At 41.8% G+C, this 26302-nt stretch overlaps 1 protein-coding gene across 3 annotated transcripts in view; it reads right to left on the reverse strand.

Annotated features, from left to right (window-relative positions):
• Positions 1-15374, reverse strand: part of ccnt2b (cyclin T2b) — a 40615-nt gene extending 25241 nt beyond the window's left edge. The window contains exons 1-4 of one of the 3 annotated variants that reach the window (XM_061889899.1): positions 15107-15367; positions 14604-14685; positions 12648-12776; positions 1042-1102 (exon numbers count right to left, since the gene is read on the reverse strand). In XM_061889899.1, coding sequence (XP_061745883.1) covers positions 1042-1102; positions 12648-12776; positions 14604-14685; positions 15107-15264 — 430 coding nt within the window. In that variant the 5' untranslated portion in view covers positions 15265-15367. Of the gene's footprint in view, positions 1-605; positions 974-1041; positions 1103-12647; positions 12777-14603; positions 14686-15106 lie in introns of those variants that run through there. The other 2 variants (XM_061889901.1, XM_061889900.1) reach the window with 2 other exon arrangements.
• Between the last annotated feature and the right edge of the window lie 10928 nt (positions 15375-26302).

A 26302-nucleotide genomic window follows, 5' to 3' on the forward strand; every position in this document is an offset into this window, starting at 1 on the left:
CGGCCGGGATTTGACCTCACAACCTCCCGATCAAAAAGCGTCAAAAATTGGTCTCCTCAGTTCCCAAACATTTACTGGGTGTTGTTAAAAGGAAGGGCCATGTAACACAGTGGTAAAAATGCCCCCGTGACAACTTTTTTGCAATGTGTTGCTGCCATTATATTCTAAGTTAATGATTATTTGCCAAAAAAACAAGTTTCTCAGTTCCAACATTAAATATATTGTCGTTGCAGTCTATTCAATTAAATATAAGTTGAAAACGATTTGCAAATCATTGTATTCAGTTTTTTTTTTAACAAATTTCACAACGTGCCAACTTCACAGGTTTTGGGTTTTGTAATATAGAGATGGAATCTGTCATTTCTTGGTGTGTGTGGGACTGCTTGTCACAGATGGTGCCTTTGGGCAACAACTTGGATAGGCTCGTTTGCTGTGTTTTTCTTTTCATCATGTTGTGGTTTTGAGGTAAAGTTAGTATTTTGTCGCAGTTCAACTCTGTATCTGTACTGTTTTTTGTGTTGTGTCTGTAGGTGTTAGAAGACAATAGATGTGTTCAAGTCGCTTGCAACGACTTGTTGGCGACATGTTTTTACAGATTAGCCTACCGTTGTTTGGATGGTGTCTGACTTTTTTTTTTCCAAACAAAGGAGTTCTTCTCTTTGGCACCGATTCCTCTTCGGGTATTGTTGGTTTAGCTTCGGTTGTGCTCTCCGTCTGTGCAATGAGATCCATGCTCCTGTCGGCTCTCGCTGTAAAGTTCTTTCAAGTGACGTAAAAATGCTCCCGCAAAAGTACCAGTGTTGCTGCAGTCACATGGGCTGCAGCCCAGGCGTTAGAATTGAGATAAACAACAGAGAGTTGCATTGTACGATGCATATTTTTACGTCGTACGATATGTGTCGCAATATCGCACAGCACTAGAGTCAATGGTAGTAAGCCAAAACGTAAGCTCGGAAAGGAACTAACTTGATACATTTCAATCTAGCGCCATGAGTGTGTGGCTGAAAGTGTGGAGAGCAGTGATGCAGGTGGAGATCTCACCCAGCGTTTGCAGTACAATGGTTTCCAGGGCTACAAGCTCCTGTGACTGCTGATGGAATGCCTGGAAAACATCAAGCAATTAAGCATTAAAAGCAGATCACAAGTACATACACATGCATTCATAGTATTTTATACTTATTACTGCCTGTACTTGTCAAAAAATACCTACTGCTGTTCTGCATTACATCTAGGGCTGGGCGATATTTGTCTCTGTGCGATATAGAAAATGACTAAATTGTGATATTCGAATATACGTTCTCACACAGTTGCTTTTAGCTGCTGGCATTACACTACAGCAGGGGCGCTCACACTTTTTCTGCAGGCGAGCTACTTTTCAATTGACCAAGTCGAGGAGATCTACCTCATTCCTATTTATATTTATTTATTTATGAAAGAGACATTTTTGTTGACAAGTTAATGGTGTTTAATGATAATACAAGCATGTTTAACACACAGATTCCTTTCTTTCATGAAGACAAGAATATAAGTTGGTGTATTGGATTCTGATGACTTGCATTCATTGGAATTAGACAGTGGTGCTGATAACGTCCGCATTTTCAAATGGAGGAGAAAAAAAAGTCCTCCTTTCTGTCCAATACCACATGAAAGTGGTTGGATTTGGCATCTCATTTGTCCAACTTGCATACTCGTTTTTAAACACTTTGTTATGAGAGTAGCATATGTGTGTGGCCCTTTAATGTCTGGCAGCAGGTGAGTGACATCAGTGACTGTGCGGGTGGGCAAGCAAGTGAGAAAGTGGTCGCTGAGGGCGGGGGAGAAATACATTGGCATCAAACTCCGTAGCTTGCTAGCTTGTGCACGCTAGCTTTCTGAGACTCTTATTTTGTTAGCACAGGCAGGTTGAAACAGGTCTTTTATGGTGAAGACAGGAACTGTGCAGTCTGTCTTTAGAGTTTTGACAGTAGGTACGGAGTCTCTAGAAATAAAATGTGTTTCTCTGCGTCCGCCCTGTTAGTGATTTTTTTTCTTAAATATGAGCTCGCAGCAGCCAGCGTCATTTCACAAGATCCTCGGGTGCCGAGAATGTCAAACAACTGACGAAAGTGAAGTCTTGGTATGATTGATGATTGCTCATTTTTATGTCTATTTTTTAATGCCTGGCTTGAGATCGACTGGGACACCCTCCGAGATCGACCAGTCGATCGCGATCGACGTAATGGGCACCCCTGCTCTACAGGCTCTTCCAACTCTTTCCTGTCTCTCCTTCTCACAGACAGCAAGCGCACCTTCTTACACACGTCACATATTGTCATGTCATACGTCACATACGTATACGCCCTCGCGGAGCAGAGAGGTAGAGGCATGGGTAACGCTAGCTGTGATGCTAGCGGAGCCGTGCGTGTGGTAATACGAAAGAAAGAAGGTGCGAATCTGGTAACAAATGAAGGAAGAATTATTCCCAAGAAAAACAGCAGGGAATTGATCGTCTGGCGGTGGTTTGGCTTCAAGTGGGAATATGTTGAAGAGACAACTTTAAATTGTCAAGTGTGGGGCAAAAGTGTTGCTACAAAAAGTAGCATTACTGCTAGCTAATATGTAGCATCATTTGAAAAGTCACCCGCTAGAAAATTAAGAGTACTTACTCCGCATGTCAACATCTCCATTCGGTGCCACACGCCTGCACCATCAAAATGCCAAGGCAAACAATTAGAGATCAACACCGTATGAAAAAAATAGCCAACAACGAAAGGAGATAATGTCCGCAGTAACGAAGGACGAACACTATTTGATTTCCTATTATGCAGCTCATTTTTGTTTGACAGTTATTTAAATATCTTGTGTGACATCATGCACAAAAGTGCACTTTATTTGTTTTAAACTATTGTAGTGGTGTTCTGTACAAAAAGTGCATTTTAATTTAGTGTTGTTTTGATAAGTCATCTCATTGACATCATGCACAAAAGTGCACTAATAGCTTGTTTTAAAATGTCTGACAATCTAGCACTTTCTGTTTTGGAAATGACATGAATGTTTGTGCCACGGCTTAATAACTGTTTAATAAATACAGTTTTGGTAAATTGACTTGTGATTTCTCTCTCTGCGTGAAAGTTTAAAATGAGCATATTTTAATGCAGTATGAACAAGAATGTTTTAATGTAGACACATAGAATCATCATACTGCTGTAATTATATGCATCAAGTGTTTATTCAAGGCTAAGGCAAAATTTTGAGATATATATCGTGTATCGTGATATGGCTTAAAAATATTGAGATGTTAATAAAAGGCCATATCGCCCAGCCCTAGTAAGTAGTAGTTTTTGTTTAGTTATTGTGTGCCATTATAACTGAGACTGTACTACTGACTTAATGTGCTCAAACAAATGAATGTAATACAAGAGAATAATGAACTAGTTTAAATATTGTGTTGATATTGTTACACTGTCAATAGCAACCAGCCTGAATACCATTTTTACAGTTAACACATGTGATCAGTATCATACAATCTCACCCATGAATGATCGGTAGGAACTGGCAGCATAAAAGCTTGATCGGAATACCCGTAGTGTTTTAACACTTTCTGTGGTCCAAGTCAATTGATGTGTTTGTTAACTTGATGGTTTCCAAATATCAAGGACACCAAAATGAGTCACAACAAGCTCTGCTGTCTTGTCTAATTTGTCAGCAGTGAGTGAAACAACGCTACCAAACCACACATTTCATTGCCTTAGTCATACCTTAATCGGCAACAATATTTTACGCGTACAACCTATGTACTGCAGTACACCAGCAAAAAGTGGAGTGCAGGTGAAGGGACCTTAAGAACCAGGTCATTGTACACGCATGACAACGTGCTTAACCAACATGTTATGTAAGTCGCTGGCTTTATCTGTTTACTACCTGTAGTTACATCACCATTTTGCCATTCGGGGTCACAACAGCCATTTGTCAGTTGAAACCAGTTTGAAAGTGTTTTAGACCGAGGCAATTTGGCCTGCACTACTTGACGAAAGGAGGGGCACCATAGAGAAACCCAAACAATCACTACGGTGGCGCAATACACAATACAAATGATATAAAATTAGCAGACGATAACGCTTTCAATATTATTGATGTATCAAGATAGATGCGCCCTCATTGAACTGGAGTGTTCTCGCTAGCAGCCAACATCCCTCCACAGGGCAAAGCCACTTCTAAATATGCAATCCTTACCTCCATGGTGGCAAATAAAATGTTTCTTACAAGTATTATCACTGGAGGATGACGACTACCTACGCACCACAGGAGGATATGCTTGCAGCTAACTGATAAACCAGACCTCAGTAACAGTAACGATACAGAGTACAGAATATAGTGGACACTGCTTAAGTCAATATTTGTTGATAATAATTTAATCTATTATAATATACCAAACTCAGGAATTAAGTCATTGGACACAAAAAGGCGTTAGGGGCAAAAACCAAAGCTATTAAAATCAGATCCAATTGTAGGAAATAATGTAAATATTTAATTGATATTGTAACACCGCCACACTGTGTTTTTGTCTGATTATATTCTGTTAAAAATATAACCATTAAGTTATCTTGAGCGTTTCAAGTATGAGTATCATTAGAGCCAACACTGCCCCTGTAACTACAAGGTATTGGATCGATACCCAAATTTGTAATATCGCCGAAAAATATACAAACAACTAGGACTGGCGCGATATACTCGATATATCGCAGGTTTGTCTCTGTGCGATATAGAAAATGACTATATTGTGATATTCGAGTATACGTTCTCACGCAGTTGCTTTTAGCTGCGGGCATTGCACTAAAGGCTCTTCTTGCTCTTTCCTGTCTCTCCTTCTCACAGACAGCAAGCGCACCTTCTTACATACGTCACATATAACGTCATATGCCCTCGCGGAGCAGAGCGGTAGCAGCATGATTAACGTTAGCTGCACGAAAGCGACGATAATACGGACCTTTGATCCCTCAGGCAGAGCCGTGCGAGTGGTAATACGAGAGAAAGAAGGTGCGAATGAAGGAATAATTAATTCCCAGGAAAAACATCAGGGGGTCGATCATCTGGTAGTGGTTTGGCTTCAAGTGGGAATATGTCGAACAGACAACCGTAATTTGTCAAGTGTGGGCCAAAAGCTTTGCTACAAAAAGTAGCATTACTGTAAATGTGTAGCATCATTTGAAAAGTCACCTGCTTGAGAATGAATAGTGATTTCTCTGCATGTCAACATCTCCATTAAGTGCTACACCCAAAAAATGCAGAGGCAAATATTTACACATCAACACCGTATGAAAAAAATAGTCAAAATTCAATAACGTCCGCAGTAACCTACCACATAGCAAAGGACGAACACTATTTGATTCCCTGTTATGCAGCTCATTTTTATTTGACAGTTATTAGATTAGATTAGATAGTACTTATAGTATTTATTCCGTCAGGAGAGTTCCTTCAGGTAAATTGAAATTTTCAGCACAATCCCATTCAAGATCAGACAAACATTACAGGGAGACAGAACAGGATCGCTGACGGGTCTGCCGGCTTCCAGCGCCCCTTACAAAAAAGATGAGATACAGGTAAACAAGGGGGGATGGGGAATGGGAGAAAAAAATAGAAGTTTAAAATAAAATAAAAAAATCAATCTTAGCCTGGGCCCTGAAGAGGGGGTGCAGACTGAGGCCAAGGGAAAAAAACACCAACTCATAGCCATAGAACACATCCCTCTTACATGTGTGTAAGAGGGAAACATCAAACATCAAAGAACACAAAGGACAGACATTAAAGACATTAAAGCAGCAGATACAACCAGACACTCCTCATACAGCTATGAATAAAAAGTAAAAGAAACATATCCACTGTGGTGAAATATGTTATAATATTAATATTGAAATATCTTGCACAAAAGTGAACTAAAAGCTTGTTTTAAAATGTGTCTGACAATCTTGCACTTTCTGTTTTGGAAATGACATGAATGTTTGTGCCATTGCTTAATATCTGTAAAATAAATACAGTTTTGGTCAAACGACTTAGTTGTGATTTCACCCTCTGCACTAAAGTTTAAAATGAGCATATATTAATGCAGTATGAACAAGAATGTTTTAATGTAGACACATAGAATCATCATACTGCTGTGATTATATGCATCAAGTTAGGGCTGGGCGATATTGGCTTTTATTAATATCGCTATATTTTTATGCCGTATCACGATATACGATCAATATCTCAATATTTTTCCTTAGCCTTGACTGAACACTTGATGCATATAATCACAGCAGTATGATGATTCTTTGTGTCTACATTAAAACATTCTTCTTCATACTGCATTAATATATGCTCATTTTAAAATTTCATGCAGAGAGGGAAATCACAACTAAGTCAATTGACCAAAACTGTATTTATTAAATACTCTTCATTCTCTCGCGGGTGACTTTTTACATGAAAGAACAAATTAGTAGTGCTGCTACCTTTTGTAGCACCACTTCTGCTGCATACTTTGCATATTGCTGTTGTCTACTGAATATTCCCCCTACTGTTTTTTTGGGGCATTAATTGTTCTGTAATGTCACTCGCTCCCTCTTGCACGACCTGCCTCAGCTAACGTTAGCCATGCTGCTACCTCTCTGCTCGGCGAGAGCGTATGATGCTACATGCGCGACAGTATGTGACGTATGTAAGAAGGCGGGCTTGTTTTAAGTCTCTGTGAGAAGGAGAGACGAGAAGGAGTGGGAAGAGCCTGTAGTGTAATGCCCGCAGCTGAAAGCAACTGCGTGAGAACATATACTCGAATGTTACGATATAGTCACTTTCTATATCGCACAAAGACAAACCCGCGATATATCGTTTATATCGATATATCGCCCAGCCCTACATCAAGTGTTAATTCAAAGCTAAGGCAAAATATCGAGATATAAATCCTGTATCGCAATATGGCCTAAAAATATCGAGATATTAAAAAAAAGGCCATATCGCCCAGCCCTACAAACAACATAAGAATACGAGATTATTACGTTTTAAAAGAAGTGTAGATAAAACCATGCTATGACAGAAAGTAAACAGATACTCACGGTAAATTAGCAAGATTATAAATACTTTTGAGAAAATAATACAACCATAAATGACGCAATACGTTACCACATTTCTCCTCAGCCAAATTGAAACCTTGGTAACCCCTTTGGAAGTTGTTTTAATATCATTTATATATCAAATAATATATTGTAATATACTTTATAACGATATCGCAGGAGGCAACAATATATATTGCCTATCCCTAACTCGCGCAAGGAGTGGTGGTGTGAAGACACTCCAAGTGCCTTAAGGTTATGTTGTGTTCTGTAACTGACCACCACAAACTGGGGTGACTCGGGCCACGTACAGCCGTGGCAACCCAAGTAGGCGGAGTGCAGTGGAAGGAGCTTTAGTTACATTGAGAGAATTTCTCTGCCACAATTCAGGCATATGCAGTCTATAAATTATCTCCTGCATATAGCTGTGATGCAGCGGAAGGGAAATAAATCTTCCCTTAATGGAGATGTTCACATGAATCTTATATTATCATTCGTCTTGTTAAAGGGGAAATGCACTTGTTGAGGGAATTCATATGTAAGACAAGAATATATGTTTTGTTTGATGCATTTGCAACTCATGACTTCAATAGTAACCAATTATCAGTGATATTGTTATTATAAGCTCTAAGGTAGACAAACTACAGGATCACAGAGACCTAACTAGCTGTTATATTGAGTCAGTAAAAGTTAATTATGGTTTATAAGTCATGGCTCTTACATGGATAGAAGGAGGTTGTGGCCATAAACAGAGAAGTTGGTCAACTCTTACATTCAATTTATACCGGAGATTGCGAGAATGACACGAAAAAGTGCTTGTTTGCAGCATCCTTTTTCATTTTAATCTTTGGGTGACATTTATGAATAACTCTTCATCCAAAGGGGAAGATATAATCATTCCATCCGTCGGAATCCCAGTGAGAGTAGACATTGTACAGTAAGTGGTTGTTTCATTATGTTCGTAGTTTGAATATAGCTCACAACTTTTTACATCATTTTTTTCTTTTAAATGGACGAAAGTTTGATACCTATTTTTATTTTTCCAAGAGCAAAACGAGCAGCTTAGTTACAGTATGAATAAATCTATAAATGAATTATTCATCTTTGTTGTTCATAAACACATGCTTAAACTAACTTAAGTTAATTGTAAACGTTGACGGCTAAAATAGATCTACTAAATTTGTGTACACTATATAATCCGATTAATCGACTAATGTTTTAAGATAGTTGATGACTAATCAACTATCAAAATATTCATTAGTTTCAGCCTTACTTACATCATGTATATACAACCTTAATAGAGATGCTTGGATGTTTTTAGACTGTTTTATATGCGGAATAGAGCACATCCATTTACCACCCGTCTCAGTTGACTTTTGCTAGCGTTTATTTACGAGTTTAATCCATGTTCCAGGCTTCATACACCTTTTCCATGACCAAATTCAAGCACTATTTAAGGACTTTCAAGATCAATTTCCCAGTACCCTTCAAAAGGCAGTGTGAATCAAGCCATAGCCTTGTTGTTTGAGGTCACCAAATGCTGTCTGTGGGAAAAAATACGGAAAATCTGCTAAAACCTAAGCCAAACATTGAGTCAGCAGTTAGAATTAATTGAATGGTGCATAGAAACTGAAGCAGTAATTCTGTAGACAATTCAATGTCATTGGTGTTTGCAAACGTTGTTTACAGGTATGTTGGTATCATCATCATTCATGTACACATCATACCTTAGAAAAAATAACATTAATTATTATTATTTACTTGTTTGTTTGTATCATAATTAGGGGTATAATGGTACACAAACATTTCGGTTCGGTACGTACCTCGGTTTAGAGGTCACGGTTCGGTTCATTTTCGGTACAGTAAGAAATCAACAAAATCTAAATTTTTTGGTTATTAATTTACCAAATTTGTAAACAATGGCTTTATCCTTTTAACATTGGGAACACTATAATAATTCTGCCCACGTTAATCCACACTAAACTGTCTCAAGTGGTTGCTTTGATCAAATAAAATGACAAAACCTTTCTTTAACATTAAACAGTTTCCATTGAAACTGTTTGTCAACTCATCATGTTTAATTTATTACAGCATTTGGGAAGTCTGTAGTTGACTTTTATTTTGTAAATGTTGTATTTTTATCAACATGTGATAGCAGGGAGCCTGCTATTCAAAACTAGGCTGCTACAATACTAATGATTCATGTAACTATAGCTGAAAAATAGTACAATTGCAATAGGAGAGGCTATTCATCCCTAAACACAATGGAGTTCAATGAAATAACAGACAGACAGGGCTTTGCTGCCCATAAAACACGCATGCAAGCACACACACACACACACACACACACAAACACACACACACACACACACACACATTCACACAGAAAAATGAGCTAACGTTACGCTAAAAGCTAATTAGCCTTCATCTCAAGCCTATACTGTGAGCGAGCTGAGCTGCAGTTTAAATTTCTAGAAGGTCAACGGGCTCATAGTGATGTTTGTAATAGTTGTGACTGGGAAGTGTTTAGCGTAATTTGGGTAGAGTCCGCTCCTCCCCTGCTAGACGGATATCTGCTCGACGCTAAAGCATTGACTACATCGCTCTGAAGTCTGAATACGCACTGCTGATTGGCTGTTACATCGCTCTGAATACGCACTGCTGATTGGCTTTGTATGTAACCAATCAGATGGTTGTGTGGGCGGGACAATGAGGCAGAGACAGAGGAAGAAAGCAGAGCAGCTTGTGAAGACTTTTGCTTCTGAACTTGTTCGGTACGCCCGCGTGCCGAACCGAAAATCCCGTACCGAAACGGTTCGATACAAATACACGTACCGTTACACCCTTAATCATAATTCATGCATACATCATGTTCATTAAAATGACAACCTCCCGGCATGATAGAGCGCACGACACACGGCTCAGCCATGACAACAACCTAATGTAAGGGCTTGTGCAAAGCCAACGGATCAAGCGTGTAGCTTTCATTTTTAAGGAAACTTATTTTATTTTTCCCCATTTTATAATTAGCCTATTGAGTCAGACTGCTGAGAAATATGAACATTTCCAAGCACGTCACACAAAATTCAAGCATTTTTTAAACCTTAAAAACACAACATCAAAATCCAAGCGTTAGCAAGATTTTCAATCACCCGTACGAACCCTGATGTTCTTAAAACAATTTAAAAGTTAAAGTACCAAGTACGTCACACAAAATTCAAACATTTTTCGAACCTTGAAAACACAACATCAAAATCCAAGCATTTTTTAAGGTTTTTAAGCACCCATACGAACCCTGATGTTCTTAAAACAAGTTAAAAGTTAACGTACCAATGATTGTCACACACACACCAGGTGTGGTGAGACAATCCTCTGCATTTGACCCCTCATCCTCACTTCCCAGCAGTAGGGAGCAACAGTGGTGATTCAACCCCTAATTCCAACCCTTGATTGTGAGTGCCAAGCAAGGACTTAATGGGTCCCATTTTTATATTTTTTGGTATAGGGCTGGGCATATATTGGGTATATATCGATATATACACTATATATATCGCGGGTTTGTCTCTGTGCGATATAGAAAATGACTATATCGTGATATTCGAGTATACGTTCTCACGCAGTTGCTTTTTGCTGCGAGCATTACACTACAGGCTCTTCTCGATCTTTCCGGTCTCCTTCTCACAGACAAGCAGGCGCACCTTCTTACATACGTCACATACTGTCACGTCATACGCCACATACGTATACGCCCTCAAGGAGCAGAGGTAGCAGACTGGGTAACGTTAGCTGTGATGCTAGCAGAGCCGTGCGAGTGGTAATACGAGAGAAAGAAGGTGCGAATGAAGGAAGAATTAATTCCCAAGAAAAACAGCAGGGGGTCCATCGTCTGGCGGTGGTTTGGCTTCAAGTGGGAATATGTGGAACAGACAACCGTAGTGTGGGCCAAAAGCGTTGCTATAGAAAGTAGCATTACTGCTAATATGTAGCATCATTTGAAAAGTCACCTGCTAGAGAATGAAGAGAATATTATAACGGCCGTAGTAACCAACCACATAGCGAAGGACGAATACTATTTGATTTCCTATCATGCAGCTCATTTACCATTGACACTTAAAATGTCTCTGACAATCTTGCACTTTCTGTTTCGGAAATGACGTGAACGTTTGTGCCACTGCTTAGTAACTGTTTAATAAATACAGTTTTGGTCAATTGACTTAGTTGTGATTTCCTTCTCTGCATGAAAGTTTAAAATGAGCATATATTAATGCAGTATGAACAAGAATGTTTTACTGTAGACACAGAGACTCATCATACTGATGTGATTATATGCATCAAGGGGAACGCGTGGCGCAGTGGGAGAGTGGCCGTGCGCAACCCGAGGGTCCCTGGTTCAATCCCCACCTAGCACCAACCTCGTCACGTCTGTTGTGTCCTGAGCAAGACACTTCACCCTTGCTCCTGATGGGTGCTGGTTAACGCCTTGCATGGCAGCTCCCTCCATCAGTGTGTGAATGGGAAAATGTGGAAGTAGTGTCAAAGCGCTTTGAGTACCTTGAAGGTAGAAAAGCGCTATACAAGTACAACAACCCATCAAGTGTTCATTCAAGGCCAAGGCAAAATATCGAGATATATATCGTGTATCGCGATATGGCCTAAAAATATGAAGATATTAAAAAAAAGGCCATATCGCCAAGCCCTACTTTGGTATGAACTCACCACCTACCGATCTCAGGGCGGACACACTAGGCCACTGAGCAGGTCATCATAAGAAGGGCTGGGGGATATGGCCTTTTTTTTAATATCGCGATATTTTTAGACCATATCGCGATATATATCTCTGTATTTTGCCTTAGCCTTGAATGAACACTTGATGCATATAATCACAACAGGATGATGATTCTATGTGTCTACATTAAAACATTCTTGTTCATACTGCATTAATATATGCTACTTTTAAACTTTCATGCAGAGAGGGAAATCACAACTAAGTCAATTTACCAAAACGTATTTATTAAAGTTATTAGCAGGTGACTTTTCAAATGATGCTACATATTAGCAGTAATGCTACTTTTGGTAGCAACACTTGTGCCCCACACTTGACAAATTAAAGTTGTCTATTCGACATATTCCCACTTGAACCCAAACCCCCGCCAGACGATGGACCCTTTGCTGTTTTTCTTGGGAATTCATTCTTCCTTCATTTGTTACCAGATTCGCATCTTCTTTCGCACCATCACAACACTCCGCTAGCATCACGGCTAACGTTAGCCACGCTGCTACTTCTCTCCTGGGCAAGGGAGTCTACGTATGCGACGTATTACAGGACAGTATGTGACGTGTGTAAGAACCTGCGTAACTCTGTGAGAAAGAGACATAAGGAGTGGGAAGAGCCTGTAGTGTAATGCCCGCAGTTAAAAACAACTGCGTGAGAATGTATACTCGAATATTACGATATAGTCATTTTCTATATCGCACGGAAACAAACCCGCAATATGTCGCGTATATCGATATATCGCCCTGTCCGAATCATAAGGATTCCAAATAAGTGCAGTTCCACTTTAAGTAGAATCAGGTTGTACTCACATTGCTTTTAGTGTCCAGGGCTGTCTCTTGGGAGTTAATGCAGGCATGAGCTATTTTAATGACATGCTCCAGCTTCCTGGGCTGCTCCTCAACTTTAGCAGCCAGGAACAATGTTGTCTGGGAGATCATCTGCAAGGGGAAAAACACGCCAATTAGTTGTCGTCTACCACCACGATTAAAGGCCTACTGAAACCCATTACTACCGACCACGCAGTCTGATAGTTTATATATCAATGATGAAATATTAACATTGCAACACATGCCAATACTGCCTTTTTAGTTTACTAAATTGCAATTTTAAATTTCCCGCTAAGTGTCCTGTTGAAAACGTCGCGCTATGATGACGCGTGTGTTTGACGTCTCGGGTTGTAGCGGACATTATTTTCAAGCCCGATCCTAGCTATAAGTAGTCTGCTTTAATCACATTTTTACACAGTATTCTGGACATCTGTGTTGCTGAATCTTTTGCAATTTGTTCACTTAATAATGGAGACGTCAAAGAAGAAAGATGTAGGTGGAAAGCGGTGTATTGCGGCCGCCTTTAGCAACTCAAACACAGCCGATGTTTCATTGTTTAAAATTCCCGAAGGTGAAGCTTTACTATGGAACAGAGCGGTCAAGCGAACATGGATCCCGACCACATGTCAACCGGCAGGTTTCGGTGAGAAAAGTGTTGTAATAAGATGACTCTTACTGAGATGGCGTCCTCCTGCAGCAGCTGTGGACTTTTACCTCCTCCCACCGGAGACACTGGCGGTCAACACACCCGCCTGACTTTCAGGTATGACTATATAATCTCACTTAAACACTAGTAACACAATATGTAGGTAAGGGATTTTCCAGAATTATCCAAGTAAATGTGTCTAATAACATCTGAATCGCTCTCACTGCACTCGCCATCCCCCCCCCCCCCCCCCCAGTCCTTCACTCTCAATATCCTCATCCATGAATCTTTCATCCTCGCTCAAATTAATGGGGAAATCGTTGCTTTCTCGGTCCGAATCGCTCTCGCTGCTGGTGGCCATGATTGTAAACAATGTGAGCATGTGAGGAGCTGCACAACCCGTGACGTCACGCGTATATCGTCTGTTACTTCCGGTAAAGGCAAGGCTTTTTTATTAGTGTTGTAAGCATAATACCAATTGGAGCAATTTGCAAAATGCGCAACCGCATTTTGCAAACTTCTATAATGCACAATCTTTTTGGAAATTTTGGAAATTGCTTCCAGCTATATATTGATTGTGTTGGAAGTTCTGGCTACTAACCCTAACCCTTGACGCCATCTACACAGTGTTGAGAGACTGTTTTTCTGTTCTTCTTCTGTTCGATGTAGCTTTCTGAGCAGAATTCTGCAAATTCTACTTCAGCCGTCCTCAAACCATCCATTTGCACGGTCGTGCCATTTTCAAACAAAATCTTGTCTTGCGATATGGATATTGCTTGCGCACAATGGAAATGACCTATAATTTGCACAATAGGCAGATAAGGGGATATTCCAGAATTATCCTAGTAAATGTGTCTAATAACATCTGAATCGCTCTCACTGCACTCGCCTTTTTTTGTTTGTTTCCCATTGTCCTTCACTCTCAATATCCTCATCCACAAATCTTTCATCCTCGCTCAAATTAATGGGGAAATCGTAGCTTTCTCGGTCCGAATCGCTTTCGCTGCTGGTGGCCATGATTGTAAACAACGTGAGGATGTGATGAGCTCCACAACCCGTGACGTCACGCGCACATCGTCTGCGACTTCCGGTACAGGTAAGGCTTTTTTATTAGCGACCAAAAGTTGCGAACTTTATCGTGGATGTTCTCTATTAAATCCTTTCAGCGAAAATATGGCAATATCGCGAAATGATCAAGTGTGACACATACAATGGACCTGGTATTCCCGATTAAATAAGAAAATCTCATTTCAGTAGGCCTTTAAGAAACAATAACACCCTGCTATACTTACATTTCTATGGAACTTGGTGAATGAGTGGATCATGTAGAACCTGTGCATGTATACTATAGCGGTGTTGATGATCAGTTGGGAGCTGGGTGCACAGTTAAGGGTGATGACGACATGACGACGGTTAAAGACCTGGCGCATGTACGTTAGAATTACCCAAGCCCCACTATTCCATTTGTTTCAGCACACAGAAAAGACTTGATTGTAATCAAAGATCGTTGATTCTCTCGAGATGTTACAAAACGGCGACTATATCCCGGCAGAGCACGCTAACAATAGACTGCTGCAAAACAAAAGCTAACCTAACGTGAAGGCCTAATCATCGCCACCGGCTAATTTGGAGCATGATCGGCGACAGCACTCGTGTATTAAAGGTGTAAATGTGTTCCAAATGAGATATGAGAAGGGAGAATGTGTTATTATCCAAGCGCGCCGACAATAGAGAGGATGAGAATTGTGTAAGCGAAGCTAACTCCGGGCAGCTAGCTTGTAGCACGTAAGGATACACGTTGAGCCGCTGGCCGATGTCCTGGATGAGGTTGGCGGCTTGTTGCCGGTAAGACAGCTCCCTGTCGGCCTCGATCCCGCAGCGTCGGGACGGCGTGTTCTCCAGCTGCTCCCGGGTGAAAAGCCATTTGGTTGAGGGACCCCGGTGCACCGCCATTACGCTCCCGCAGCCAAGCCCGACCGGGTAGCATCGGGAGGGAGCGAGCTGGCTGGAGCACCGGAAGTACGTCGGCCGGCCGACTCAAAACCGGTTGGTCGTCCACATCACAGTGGCCTCTAGTGGCTGGAGGCGAAAACTGCATTTGTAATGTTTTCTTTTTGTTTTGCTTGTTCGACGGCTTGACGGTGGCAGAGGGGTTAGTGCAGGGGTCCATCCATCCATCCATTTCCTACCGCTCAGTCGCGGGGGGCGCTGGCGCCTATCTCAGCTACAATCGGGCGGAAGGCAGGGTACGCCATGGACAAGTCGCCACCTCATCGCAGGGCAAACACAGATAGACAGACAACATTCACACTCACATTCACACAGTAGGGCCAATTTAGTGTTGCCAATCAACCTATCCCCAGGTGCATGTCTTTGGAAGTGGGAGGAAGCCGGAGTACCCGGAGGGAACCCACGCATTCACGGGGAGAACATGCAAACTCCACACAGAAAGATCCCGAGCCTGGATTTGAACCCAGGACTGCAGGACCTTCGTATTGTAAGGCAGACGTGTCAAAGTCAAATACAGAGTGGGCCAAAATTTTAAACTGAACAAAGCCACGGGCCAAGGTTGAGCAAATGAACCTTTCATTAGGGACCCAAACAAGTTTTGCATTGAACGTTGAACAAGCAAGGCTTATATAACTTTATAGTGACATGCAAAATCGAGTTTCAAATAATAATAATAAAATATCAATGGCATATCAGATAAAATGTAAATACAAATTTAATGCCTATTTTCTATTTGCAGCCTTCTGAGGTAAACATCAAAATATATATTGTAGCGCCCCGAAAGAGTTAGTGCTGCAAGGGCTTCTGGGTATTTGTTCTGTTGTGTTTATGTTATGTTACAGTGCAGATGTTCTCCCGAAATGTGTTTGTCATTCTTGTTTGGTGTGAGTTCACAGTGTGGCACATATTTGTAACAGTGTTAAAGTTGTTTAGGGGCGGCATGGCGTAGTGGGTAAAACGGCCGTGCCAGAAACCTGAGGGTTGCAGGTTCGCTTCCCACCTATGGACATCAAATTCGCTGCCGTTGTGTCCTTGGGCAGGAAACTTCACCCTTTGCACCCGGTGCCGCTCACACCGGTGAATGAATGATTGGTGGTGGTCGGAGGGGCCGTAGGCGCAAACTGGCAGCCACGCTTCCGCCAGTCTACCCCAGGGCGGCTGTGGCTACAGATGTAGCTTACCACCACCAGGTGTGAATGAATGATGGGTTCCCACTTCTCTGTGAGCGCTTTGAGTGTCTAACAATAGAAAAGCGCGATATAAATCTAATCCATTATTATTATTATTATTATTATTATTATTGTTTATACGGCCACCCTCAGTGTGACCTGTATGGCTGTTGACCAAGTATGCCTTGCATTCACTTATGTGTGTGTATTAGCCGCATATATTATGCGAGTGGGCCTGCACGCTGTTTGTATGGAGGAAATGCGGACGTGACGACAGGTTGTAGAGAATGCTAAAAGCGGTGCCTTTAAGGCACGCCCTCAATATTGTTGTCCGGGTGGAAATCGGAAGAATGCTTGCCCCGGGAGATTTTCGGGAGGGGGATTGAACTTCGGGAGGATTGGCAAGTGTGAGAAATTGCGGTGTTACAGCGGCACCGCTGCTGTGTAATAACGGCGGGCCAGCTGTGATGTTAATTTGATATTGCCTCAAGGAGCAAATTAAATTACACGGCGGGCCACATTTGGCCCGTGGGCCAGAGTTTGACACCCATGGGTTAGTGTGTCTGCCACACAATACAAAGGTCCTGCAGTCCTGGGTTCAATGACCCTGTGTTGGTATTATTAACTTACAATTGCATTCTTTTTGTATTGTTTTAGTTTCACAAATTCCTCTGTAAATTCACCAAAACGTCACCGTGCAGTTATTGATTCTGTTTAGCTGATTAGAGCGCTAGCTTTTGCAGCTGGGTCCATGACGACAACCTCTGTTTTGTATAATCTTCCGTTTTACTGCCGTGTTACAGACACTGTTTGGAAACAATTAGAGTATGTAAACCATGGGTGTCAAACTCTGGCCCGCCGTGTAATTTAATTTGGCCCTTGAGGCAATATCAATTTAGCATTAGAGCTGGCCCGCCGGTGTTATACAGCGTTGGTGCCGCTGTAACACCGCATTCACCGCTAATACTCATACTTGCCAACCCTCCTAATTCCTAAGTAGACTCCCGAAGTTCAGTGCCCCTCCCGAAAATCTCCCGGGGCAACCATTCTCCCGAATTTCTACCGATTTCCACCTGTATTGGGGGCATGCATTTAAGGCGCTGCCTTTAGCGTTCTCTACAACCTGTCGTCACGTCCGCTTTTCCTCCATACTAACAGCGTGTCACATAATATTTGTGGATTTTACAAACACACACACACACACACAGGCACAAGTGAATGCAAGGCATACTTGGTCAACAGCCATACAGGTCACACTGAGGGTGGCCGTATAAACAACTTTAACACTGTTACAAATATGCGCCACACTGTGAACCCACACCAAACAAGAATGACAAACACATTTCAGGTGAACATCCGCACCGTAACACAACAGAACAAATACCCAGAACCCCTTGCAGCACTAACTCTTCCGGGAAACTTCCAGCAAACTGACCAATAATTAACGTTTTATTCATGCATTTTCTCTTGCTACTTCAAGGCTCGAATGTTTGATTCATTCATTATTGTTATTTTATCTTCAAATTTATTATTAGCCTGTGGAAAAAAAATTGATGTTTACCTCAAAAGATTGCAAATAGAAAAAAAATGCATAACATTTTTATTTAAATGTTATTTGATATGCCATTGATATTTTTTTAATTATTATTATTATTATTTGAAACTGGATTTTGCATGTCACTAAATTATTATTATTATTATTTGAAACTGGATTTTGCATGTCACTAAAGTTATATAAGCCTTGCTTGTTCAATATTTAATGCAAAACTTGTTTGGGTCCCTATTAAAAGGTTAATTTGTTCAACCTTGGCCCACGGCTTTGTTCCGTTTAAAATTTTGGCCCACTCTGTATTTGAGTTTGACACCCCTGATGTAAATAAACATTTACAAAATCTGTGCAAGTAAATAACTCATTTCACAACGGATATAGCTGCGGCTAATACGTGGAAAATATGTTTTTTTTCCTAAAATTTTGTGGATGAGGCTCATACACCGGCGCGCTCTGTAGTAAAAAAAATACGCAATGCTAAATGTTCTTTTATATATATTTAACATTGTGTAAAACTATAGGGCAGCACGGTTGAGGAGGGGTTAGTGCAGGGGTCACCAACCTTTTTGAAACCAAGAGCTAATTCTTGGGTACTGATTAATGCGAAGGGCTATCAGTTTGATACACACTTTAATAAATTGCTGGAAATAGCCAATTTGCTGAATTTACTTTTAATAGATAAATCTAATTTGTTTAGAAGAAATAAATAAACATAGACTTGAATAGGATTTTATATAGAAGGATATACATGTATTTTTTAATTTTAAATGTTTTTAAAAACTACATAAAATTAAATATGCTTGTGGGATACCATTTACCAAAGATAAGTATTATTTTCTAAATATTTAAATGTAAAACATGTCACATTTGATGATGTTTACCAAGGGTGTCTAAACTTTGTCCACCGAGAACAACAGGCCGACAAACCAAAGGACGCCATTTTAGTAGTTTTCACCTTCAAAACCGATACAATGTACAGAGTTTTTTTCAAAGAACTAGAAAATGCTATTTCATAGAAATTTCGAGTGAATGCTAACTGAAATGCTAACCGTTGGCAAAATAGCCAGATAGCGTCAGGTAACAAAATATGTGAGCAAAATGAGCTAACATGCTAACAGTTAGCATTAGTGAAATATCACAGTATAAGACACTGAGGTGTACACGTGCTGAATTAGCTAAAAAAAAAAAAAAAAGCTTACCATGCTAATATTACGGTATATTTAAAAAAATTGTCAAAATATCGTCGATAAGTCAATGAGTGTTGGCAGGCTGGATAATCATCAAAATCATTGTAGCAACATATTTCACAAAGGCTTGTCTAAATACAGCAGGGGTCACCAACGCTGTGCCCGCGGGCACCAGGTAGCCCGTAAGGACCAGATGAGTCGCCCGCTGGCCTGTTCTAAAAATAGCTCAAATAGCAGCACTTACCAGTGAGCTGCCTCTATGTTTTAAATTGTATTTATTTACTAGCAAGCTGATCTGGCTTTGCTCGACATTTTTAATTCTAAGAGAGACAAAACTCAAATAGAATTTCAAATCCAAGAAAATATTTTAAAGACTTGGTCTTCACTTGTTTAAATAAATTCATTTATTTTTTTACTTTGCTTCTTATAACTTTCAGAAAGACAATTTTACAGAAAAAAATACAACCTTAAAAATTATTTTTGGATTTTTAAACGCATATACCTTTTTACCTTTTCAATTCCTTCCTCTTATTTCCTGACAATTTAAATCAATGTTCAAGTAAATGTATTTGTTTTATTGTAAAGAATAATAAATACATTTTAACGTAATTCTTCATTTTAGCTTCTGTTTTTTTGACAAAGAATATTTGTGAAATATTTGTTCAAACTGATTTTAATTAAAATTGAAAAAAATTATTCTGGCGAATCTAGAAAATCTGTAGAATCAAATTTAAATCTTACTTCAAAGTCTTGAATTCCTTTTAAAATTTTTGTTCAGGAAAATCTAGAAGAAATACTGATTTGTCTTTGTTAGAAATATAGCTTGGTACAATTTGTTATATATTCTAACTAAGTGCAAATTGGATTTTAACCTATTTAAAACATGTCATCAAATTTCTAAAATTAATCTTAATCAGGAAAAATTACTAATGATGTTCCATAAATTCTTTTTTTAATTTTTTCAAAAAGATTCGAATTAGCTAGTTTTTCTCTTAATTTTTTTCGGTTGAATTTTGAATTTTAAAGGGTCGAAATTGAAGATTGAAGAAGTGGCTGGGGAGAGGGAAGTCTGGGTTTCCCTGCTTAGGCTGTTGCCCCCGCGACCCGACCTCGGATAAGCGGAAGATGACGGATGGATGTATGGATGAAATTGAAGATAAACTATGTTTCAAAATTTAATTTTCTTTTTTTTCATGTTTTCTCCTACTTTAAAAAGTTCAGGTAAGTGTTTTTTTCATCATTTATTCTCTACAAAAAACCTTCCGTAAAATGGAAAAAAAAATGTACCACGGAATGACGGACAGAAATACCCTTTTTTTTAATATACATAGATTTATTTATTAAATGTAAATTGAGCAAACTGGCTATTTCTGGCAATTGATTTAAGTGTGTATCAAACTGGTAGCCCTTCGCATTAATCAGTACCCAAGAAGTAGCTCTTGGTTTCAAAAAGGTTGGTGACACATAATTCAACTTTAGGGCCACTGACCTGTAATACTTTTTTTTCACCACAAGATGGCAGCAGAGCTCAGTCGCAGTAGCCGAACGGGCTGGCATTTCCGGGGGGTGTGACGACACCGGCGACGACATGACGTATTGATAACCACGGGGGACGGGTCGCCATGGCAACATGGATCGGCGGGTGTCATTAGAGGCCAGGTGACGTTTTGCCGCCGCGGCGACACTTTCTGCACCTGGGAAACGTTTTTGTCTAGTCCTTGCTGACACGCGCTCGACGACTTTTGTTGTTGTTTGTGCAAATTATTATTTTGATTTTTTTTTTCCATTTCATTTTATTTATTTCAGGCAATGACATAGAATAATAATATTAAAAAAGGTACAAAGTTGACAACACTTAATAATATAGCTTACTATAGTGCGAAAGGTAATGTATATTATTTTAATTATTCATTTTCAGTAGCCTGCGATGGGGTGGCGACTTGTCCAGGGTGTACGACGCCTTCCGCCCGATTGTAGCTGAGATAGGCACCAGCGCCCCCGCGACCCCGAAGGGAATAAGCGGTAGGAAATGGATGGATGGATGGATTTTCAATAGCTTTGTTATTATACGTCACATCTCTGAAGCATGTGGCATGTAGATGGCTTCTAATTGAATAAACTATAAGGTTTTTTTTAATTAAATAAAAAAAAGTATTGATTTTTCAGATATGTTTTCCGTTTCAACAGATTTGTTATTATATCACAACTTATCAAAAAACATGACACATAGATGGCTTCTAATTGATAAACTACAGGTCTTATTTTGGGGGAAAAAAATGTTTCTATGGCCCTGCGATGAGGTGGAGATTTGTCCAGGGTTTAAACCGCCTTCTGCCTGATTGTAGCTGAGATAGGCACCAGAGCCCCCCCGCTAACCCCAAAGGGAATAAGCGGTAAATTTTGGATGGATGGATGGATATTTATCTTTTTGTTTTTAATTTTCAATCGCTTTATATTTTCTCCAAAAACATGACATGCAGATGTAATCTAAGTGAATAAAAAACAAGTACTTTTTACATTTTTGCTGATTTAAAAAAAATATTTTCAGTCATCATTGTTGAATAACTTTGTTATTATGTCACAACATCTCCAAAAACACGTAGATGACGCCTAGTTGAATATACTACAAGTCTAATTTTGGGGGAAAAACATTTTTCTATAATTTTTGTAGTTTTTAATTTTAAATCGCTTTATATTTTCTCAAAAAAAAAACTGACATGTAAATGTCTTTTAAGTGAATATACAACAAGTATTTTTTTGATAATTTTTTTTGCTGATTCAAAAAAAATATTTTCAGTCATCAATGTTGAATAACTTTGTTGTTATGTCACAACATATAAAAAAAAAAACCCATAGATGACACCTAGTTGAATATACTACAAGTCTAATTTGGGAGGAAAAACATTTTTCTATAATATTTGTAGTTTTTCATTTTCAATCGCTTTATAGTGTGTGAATGTGAGTGTGAATGTTGTCAGTCTTGGCCCTGCGATGAGGTGGCGACTTGTCCAGGGTGTACACCCCCTTCCGCCCGATTGCAGCTGAGATAGGCACCAGCGCCCCCCGCGACCCCAAAGGGAATAAGCGGTACAAAAATGGATAGATGGATTATATTTTCTCAAAAAACATGACATGCAGATGTCTTCAAAGTGAATATACAACAAGTATTTTTTAGATTTTTTTTTTTTGCTGATTTAAAAAAATATATTTTCAGTCCTTCCATCCATCCATTTTCTACCACTTGTCCCTTTCGGGGTCGCGGGGGGTGCCGGAGCCTATCCCAACTGCATTCAGGCGGAAGGAAGGGTACACCCTGGACAAGTCGCCTCCTCATCACAGGGCCAACACAGATAGTCATCAATGTTTAATAATGCAATCCACCCATCTGGTCCTTGGCCTGCCCCGGGGTCTCCTTCCAGTGGGACGAGCAAAGAGGACCTCCTAGGGAGACGCTTGTGAGGCATCCGCACGAGATGCCCGAACCACCTAAGCTGGCTCCTTTCCAAGCGGAGGAGCAGCGGCTCTAGTCCGAGTGAACTTCTTACCCTCTCTCTAAGGGAGATGCCAGCCACCCTGCTGAGGAAACTCATTTCGGCCGCTGGTATCCGCGATCTTATTCTTTCGGCCACACTTCATGACCATAGGCGAGAGTATGAATGTAGATAGCTCGGTAGACCGAGAGCTTTGCCTTCTGGCTCAGCTCTCGTTTCGTCATGACAGTGCGGCAGAGAGACTGCAATACTGCCCCAGCTTCTTCGATTCTCCGGCTGATTTCCTTCTCCATCTTTCCCTCGCTCGTGAACAAGACCCCGAGATACTTAAACTCCTCCACCTGGGACAGAGTCTCGTTCGCTACCTGGACTGTACAAACCATGGGTTTCCTGCTGAGAACTGTTGTCTCAGATTTGGAGATGCAATGCACCCATCTGGTCCTTGGCCTGCCCCGGGGTCTCCTCCCGTTGGGACGAGAAACGAGGAACCTCCCTAAGGAGACAATCGTGAAGCATCCGCACGAGATGCCCAAACCACCTAAGCTGGCTCCTTTCCAAGCGGAGGAGCTGCCGCTTTAGTCCGAGTGAACTTCTCACCCTCTCTCTAAGGGAGATGCTAGCCACCCTTCTGAGGAAACTCATTTCAGCCGCTGGTATCCGCGATCTTTTTCTTTCGGCCACACTTCATGACCATAGGCGAGAGTAAGAATGTAGATAGCTCGGCAGACCGAGAGCTTTGCCTTCTGGCTCAGCTCTCGTTTCGTCACGACAGTGCGGCAGAGAGACTGCAATACTGCCCCAGCTTCTCCGATTCTCAGGCTGATTTCCTTCTCCATCTTTCCCTCGCTCGTGAACAAGACCCCGAGATACTTAAACTCCTCCACCTGGGACAGAGTCTCGTTCGCTACCTGGACTGTACAAACCATGGGTTTCCTGCTGAGAACTGTTGTCTCAGATTTGGAGATGCAATGCACCCATCTGGTCCTTGGCCTGCCCCGGGGTCTCCTCCCGTTGGGACGAGAAACGAGGACCTCCCTAAGGAGACAATCGTGAAGCATCCGCACGAGATGCCCAAACCACCTAAGCTGGCTCCTTTCCAAGCGGAGGAGCTGCCGCTTTAGTCCGAGTGAACTTCTCACCCTCTCTCTAAGGGAGATGCTAGCCACCCTTCTGAGGAAACTCATTTCAGCCGCTGGTATCCGCAATCTTTTTCTTTCGGCCACACTTCATGACCATAGGCGAGAGTATGAATGTAGATAGCTTGGTAGACCGAGAGCTTTGCCTTCTGGCTCAGCTCTCGTTTCGTCACGACAGTGCGGCAGAGAGACTGCAATACTGCCCCAGCTTCTCCGATTCTCAGGCTGATTTCCTTCTCCATCTTTCCCTCACTCGTGAACAAGACCCCGAGATACTTAAACTCCTTCACCTGGGACAGAGTCTCGTTCTCTACCTGGAGTGTACAAACCATGGGTTTCCTGCTGAGAACTGTTGTCTCAGATTTGGAGATGCAATGCACCCATCTGGTCCTTGGCCTGCCCTGGGGTCTCCTCCCAGTGGGACGAGCAACGAGGACCTCCCTAAGGAGACAATCGTGAGGCATCCGCACGAGTTGCCCGAACCACCTAAGATGGCTCCTTTCCAAGCGGAGGAGCAGCGGCTCTAGTCCGAGTGAACTTCTCACCCTCTCTCTAAGGGAGATGCCAGTCACCCTTTCTGAGGAAACTCATTTCGGCCGCTTATATCCGCGATCTTATTCTTTCGGCCACACTTCATGACCATAGGTGAGAGTAGGAATGTAGATAGCTTGGTAGACCAAGAGCTTTGCCTTCTGGCTCAGCTCTCGTTTCGTCACAACAGTGCGGCAGAGAGACTGCAATACTGCCCCAGCTGCTCCGATTCTGCGGCTGATTTCCTTCTCCATCTTTCCCTCACTCGTGAACAAGACCCTGAGATACTTAAACTCCTCCACCTGGGACAGAGTCTCGTTCTCTACCTGGACTGTAAAAACCATCGGTTCCCTGCTGAGAACCGTCGCCTCAGATTTGGAGATGCAATCCCCCCCATCTGGTCCTTGGCCTGCCCCGGGGTCTCCTTCCAGTGGGACGAGCAACGAGGACCTCCCTAAGGAGACAATTGTGAGGCATCCGCACGAGATGCCCAAACCACCTAAGCTGGCTCCTTTCCAAGCGGAGGAGCAGCCACTTTAGTCCGAGTGAACTTCTCACCCTCTCTCTAAGGGAGATGCTAGCCACCCTTCTGAGGAAACTCATTTCAGCCGCTGGTATCCGCAATCTTTTTCTTTCGGCCACACTTCATGACCATAGGCGAGAGTATGAATGTAGATAGCTCGGTAGACCGAGAGCTTTGCCTTCTGGCTCAGCTCTCGTTTCGTCACGACAGTGCGGCAGAGAGACTGCAATACTGCCCCAGCTGCTCCGATTCTCAGGCTGATTTCGTTCTCCATCTTTCCCTCACTCGTGAACAAGACCCTGAGATACTTAAACTCCTCCACCTGGGACAGAGTCTCGTTCTCTACCTGGAGTGTACAAACCATGGGTTTCCTGCTGAGAACTGTTGTCTCAGATTTGGAGATGCAATGCACCCATCTGGTCCTTGGCCTGCCCTGGGGTCTCCTCCCAGTGGGACGAGCAACGAGGACCTCCCTAAGGAGACAATTGTGAGGCATCCGCACGAGTTGCCCGAACCACCTAAGATGGCTCCTTTCCAAGCGGAGGAGCAGCGGCTCTAGTCCGAGTGAACTTCTCACCCTCTCTCTAAGGGAGATGCCAGTCACCCTTTCTGAGGAAACTCATTTGGGCCGCTTGTATCCGCGATCTTATTCTTTCGGCCACACTTCATGACCATAGGTGAGAGTAGGAATGTAGATAGCTTGGTAGACCAAGAGCTTTGCCTTCTGGCTCAGCTCTCGTTTCGTCACAACAGTGCGGCAGAGAGACTGCAATACTGCCCCAGCTGCTCCAATTCTGCGGCTGATTTCCTTCTCCATCTTTCCCTCGCTCGTGAACAAGACCCCGAGATACTTAAACTCCTCCACCTGGGACAGAGTCTCGTTCTCTGCCTGGACTGTACAAACCATCGGTTTCCTGCTGAGAACCGTCGCCTCAGATTTGGAGATGCGATCCCCCCATCTGGTCCTTGGCCTGCCCCGGGGTCTCCTTCCAGTGGGACGAGCAAAGAGGACCTCCTAGGGAGACGCTCGTGAGGCATCCGCCCGAGATGCCCGAACCACCTAAGCTGGCTCCTTTCCAAGCGGAGGAGCAGCGGCTCTTCTCCGAGTGAACTTTTCACCCTCTCTCTAAGGGAGATGCCAGCCATTTTTCTGAGGAGACTCATTTCCACGATCTTATTCTTTTGGTCATGACCCACACTTCCATAGGTGAGAGCAGTAATTTAGATAGCTCGGTAGACCGAGAGCTTTGCCTTCTGCCTCAGCTCTCGTTTCATCACAACAGTGCGGCAGGGAGACTGCAATACTGCCCCAGCTGCTCCGATTCGCCAGTTGATTTCTTCTCGGCGCAGTCAAGGCGTTGAGGGGATCCGGTTTGGTGGCTGCAGGATTCAGTC

The sequence above is a fragment of the Nerophis ophidion genome, linkage group LG27 (assembly GCF_033978795.1).
Source record: "Nerophis ophidion isolate RoL-2023_Sa linkage group LG27, RoL_Noph_v1.0, whole genome shotgun sequence".
NCBI classification, from domain to species: Eukaryota; Metazoa; Chordata; class Actinopteri; order Syngnathiformes; family Syngnathidae; genus Nerophis; species Nerophis ophidion.